General features: G+C 46.6%; 1 protein-coding gene across 1 annotated transcript in view; it reads left to right on the forward strand.

Annotated features, from left to right (window-relative positions):
* BICC1 (BicC family RNA binding protein 1) overlaps positions 1-3,916 on the forward strand; it is a 333,194-nt gene that overhangs the window by 33,385 nt on the left and 295,893 nt on the right. The window contains exon 3 of the mRNA XM_006147081.3: positions 3-180. Within this exon, the coding sequence (XP_006147143.1) occupies positions 3-180 (178 nt within the window). The remainder of the gene's footprint in view (positions 1-2; positions 181-3,916) is intronic.

Here is a 3,916-nt window from a genome sequence, read left to right on the forward strand (position 1 = left end):
AGGGCGAGACCGGCTACCTGGCGGCGCAGTCGGACCCGGGCTCCAACAGCGAGCGCAGCACCGACTCGCCCATGCCCGGCTCTGAGGACGACCTGGTCGCCGGGGCGCCCCTGCACAGCCCCGAGTGGAGCGAGGAGCGCTTCCGCGTGGACAGGAAGAAACTTGAGGCCATGTTACAAGGTAGGCATCCCCGCGCTCTCAGACTCTCGGGCCGAGCCCCCAGCTTCCTCCCGGACATCCTCGCCCTGCGCCTCGGTGCCCGCTAGTCCGGCCCACCACGACTGAGCTCCCCCGCCTGCTTCCCTGCGAGCGGGAGACCCCAGGGAATGGAGACCTAGAGAGACTCCCCACCCGTCTCAGGCACTGGGGGCCGGGAGTTAGCGTGACAGGCTCTGAAAGACCCAAGGCCGAGCCTGGACCGGCGCGCCCAAGTTGCGTCCTGCACTTTGGAGATGCCAACTTTAGCCCGGACACCTGGGCCGTGCCATCCGGACCCACTCAGATCGCACCGAGTGTGCGGGACGCTCTCCACGTCCCTGGCAGCGTCGAGCTGCAGCTCCGTGTCTGTGTCTGTTTGCCTCTCCCCCCTCGTCAGGATCCACTTCCTCCAGCTGAGGGGCCTTGTCTCGCGGTTGGGAAACTCTCTGCAGATGTCAGGGCTGGCGGCGGCGGCGCTCCCGCCCCCAGCCCCCACCCTGCAGTCCGAGGGGCCGGGACGGGGTGAGCAGCCAAAGCCAAAGCCGGCGCACTGTGTCGGGCCCTGCTGTGCTGGGGACCCTGTGCTGTCCCTTGACAGGCTTATAAAACACATCTTGAGTTCCGTTCGGTCCATGGACTTCCTGTGCTATGGATGTCTGACTTGAGTCTTTCACAATTTTTTTTTAACTCCTTAATATCTCTGGGACTTTCCCAGGCAGAAAAAGTTTTAACCCAGACCGGACTGGAAACAAATCCTGATTTACAAACGTTCAAGGTCATTTCGACCTTCCTTAAATACGTTTATTAGGAACCTACCTGTAGCCCCCATCACAAGGGGCTCATTTCCCACGTCTAGACAGAGAAATGAGGCAGTTTGAATGACTGTCATTCTTAAGGCACTGCAGAAGACCCGTCGTGGGCGTCCCTGGGGGCGCCTGGTGAAGATTCATTCAGTAGCTCGTCCTGTTATCGCGGGGTGATTGGAGCTTTCCAAACTTTCTTCTGTGGCTTTATGCATAACTTACTTTGACTTTATCAGTCACTTCATCGCAGTATGGGAGCGGTTCGGCCCTCCGTGGAAAAGCAGTGGCTTTTTTAGGACAATTAAGCAGGTTATTTTAAGAGAGAACAACATGTTTTCCAAAACAATAACTTGATGGAAACAAATAGCAGGAGTGTTTGGCAGGAGCTTTGGATGCTGCAGATTCCCTCCCCTGCTGCTTATTTTTATTGATAAACATCTCTAGTGCTTATCCTGTCTCTCTTTTCCCCTCAAATTATGTAACTTGCTAAGACAAAACAAGAATATTGCAAAGCATTGGAATTAAACCCCCTATTGCATTTCACTAATTCATTTTACTTTTCACGTGCTCCATGTTTCTTTTTGTCTAGTTTCTGATTATAAAACAAAATGTTGAGACCAGCAGTCAGCTTAATGGCTATGTTGTTGGCTTCCCACGTAGTCGACCGCGGTTCAAGTCCTGGACCCGGTGGTTTAAACTCACACTGGGTGCGTGTGCGTGCGTGCCCAAGATCCTGAGAGGAGAATGGAGGAGAAGGGATTGTGGCTGGGGCACCCCCCCCCCCCGGGGGGGGTTTTTCGCTTTCTGTCTCTCTGTCTCTCTCTGTCTGTCTGGCGAACACACGCACCCTATAGCAAAAACCTCTCAAAAAAAAAAATTTACTGAACAACACCATCTTTTTCTTTGTCGGGGAGAGGTTTTTGCTATAGGGCGCGTGTGCTCGCTAGACAGACAGAGAGAGACATAGAGAGAGAAAGCGAGAAATCACCCCCCAGGGGGGATGGCCACGCCGCAATCCCTTCTCCTCCATTCTCCTCTCAGGATCCTGGGCGTGCATGCACATGCGCCCGGCGTGAGTTTTAAGCCACCGGGTCCGGGACGCGAACCGCGGTCAACTAAGTGGGAGTCCAGTGACATAGCCATTATGCTAACTGCTCGTTCCCCTGAACAAACACCATCTTGCATGCTTCTTTTTATGCAAAAAATAAATAAATCCCTACTTGTTTAAGCAAACTTTCTGGACTTTAACCAGTCATTGTAGCCCCGCCCCCCCCCCCCCCCAGGGTGTGATTTCTCGCTTTCTGTCTCTCTGTCTCCCTGTCTTTCTGGCAAGTGCACACACCCTATAGCAAAAATCTCTCTAAAAAAAATGTTAAAGTTATGTCAGAAAATTTTTGAGCGGTTGTTTGGATTGAACTGATAAGAGCACATAGTCATCCTTTTCCACAGGCCTTCAGTGTGTTTTCTACGAGAGTTTAGAGTGGTACGAAAGATGGATCTTACACTACGCCATCCTTACCCTTTTACCTTTGCGTGGACAGGTAAAGATACTGATGTTAGCTTCGGGGAAGCCCATGTGTGTAACCTGACCCTTAGATGTAGATTTCTTTTTAAAAATTAATTCATTTTAATTTTAAATAAAATGCATTATGGATGAGGCAGTTTTTAAATTGGAAGGCCCTTTGAATTCCCTTTGTAGATACGTTATTCTGACCCGAGATGGCTTAACATTGCTTTGTAGTGGTAAAGTTTCTGTTCCAGAAAGACTTAGAAGTTAACATTTCTTCAACAACCTCATATAATGAAAATTTCACTTTTCAATCCTAAAACATTCCTTAGCGATAGAACATAGTGTTTTAATTAACTTTCTAAAATCATCTATAAGTGATGTTAGCCTCGGCGTAAGAAAATAAACTTCGGACACATTTAACAGCAGAACCCAAAGCACAGTGTGATGCACCAGGACATTTTATGTTGTACGCTTCCCAGGGTCGAATTATGTAGGACCACCAAGGCTGAAGGAATAAAACTAGTTACTTGAACCAAACATAGTCATGTACCTTACTGCTTTAGGTGGTGATAACAAGTGTGAAGACTGGAATCGTTCAAACTCCGTGCAAATCTTTGCAGGACTTTGGGAAAGTTCGTAGGCCTCTGTCTGCCCTGTTTGCCTATCTGTAAAATGGAGCTGGTATTAGGATCTTTCTCTTAAGAGTTTCATAAGAATTGAAAGAGATAATACTTAATGACCTAAAACTTGCTACAGTGTCAAATGATAGGAACTTAGTAACTATCCATTGCTTTATTGCTGTTATTATAAACATTACATTATGGAGTGAAAAGATTTCCAGTGCTTACCACAATTTATGACATATATACAGTGTACTTACTAGGTAGTTAGAGAACAAGAGAATTTTGTTAAGTTCATAATTGCAGAAGTAAAATAGAAACTAAAGTTAGAAATCAACATGTATTCTAATATTGTTAGATATTCTTGGGCAGAAACTACATTTGAGAAGTGCTCCGTAAGTGAAGTCTGTATTTGCCAGGTTGGGTTTTTGAATACTGTGCATTTGAATTTGCTATTTTTCTTTTTACATTTGCCTTAAAATATGTGGCAGGTTTTCTATTTAAAATCAGAATAGAAAAAAATTGTCTGCCTTTAAGTCTTCAGAGTGCAAATTGGTGATTATAATGCTTGGAATTTGTTTCCAGAGAGACTATCCTGGGGGCAAGTTAATCTTTAATGGGTTGTATTTTTATTAGTAGGAACATTCTTTTATGCAATGGACCAAAAATTCAGTGAGGTTACAATATGGGCAGTAGGTTAGTAGTCAAAGAAATGAAATACAGATCTTGGATGATTACTGAATCATAAAAGTACTGATATACCTGGGGGGTTCTCTGTGTAGGGC

The sequence above is a fragment of the Tupaia chinensis genome, unplaced genomic scaffold (genome assembly GCF_000334495.1).
Source record: "Tupaia chinensis unplaced genomic scaffold, TupChi_1.0 Scaffold000199_1, whole genome shotgun sequence".
NCBI lineage: Eukaryota > Metazoa > Chordata > Mammalia > Scandentia > Tupaiidae > Tupaia > Tupaia belangeri.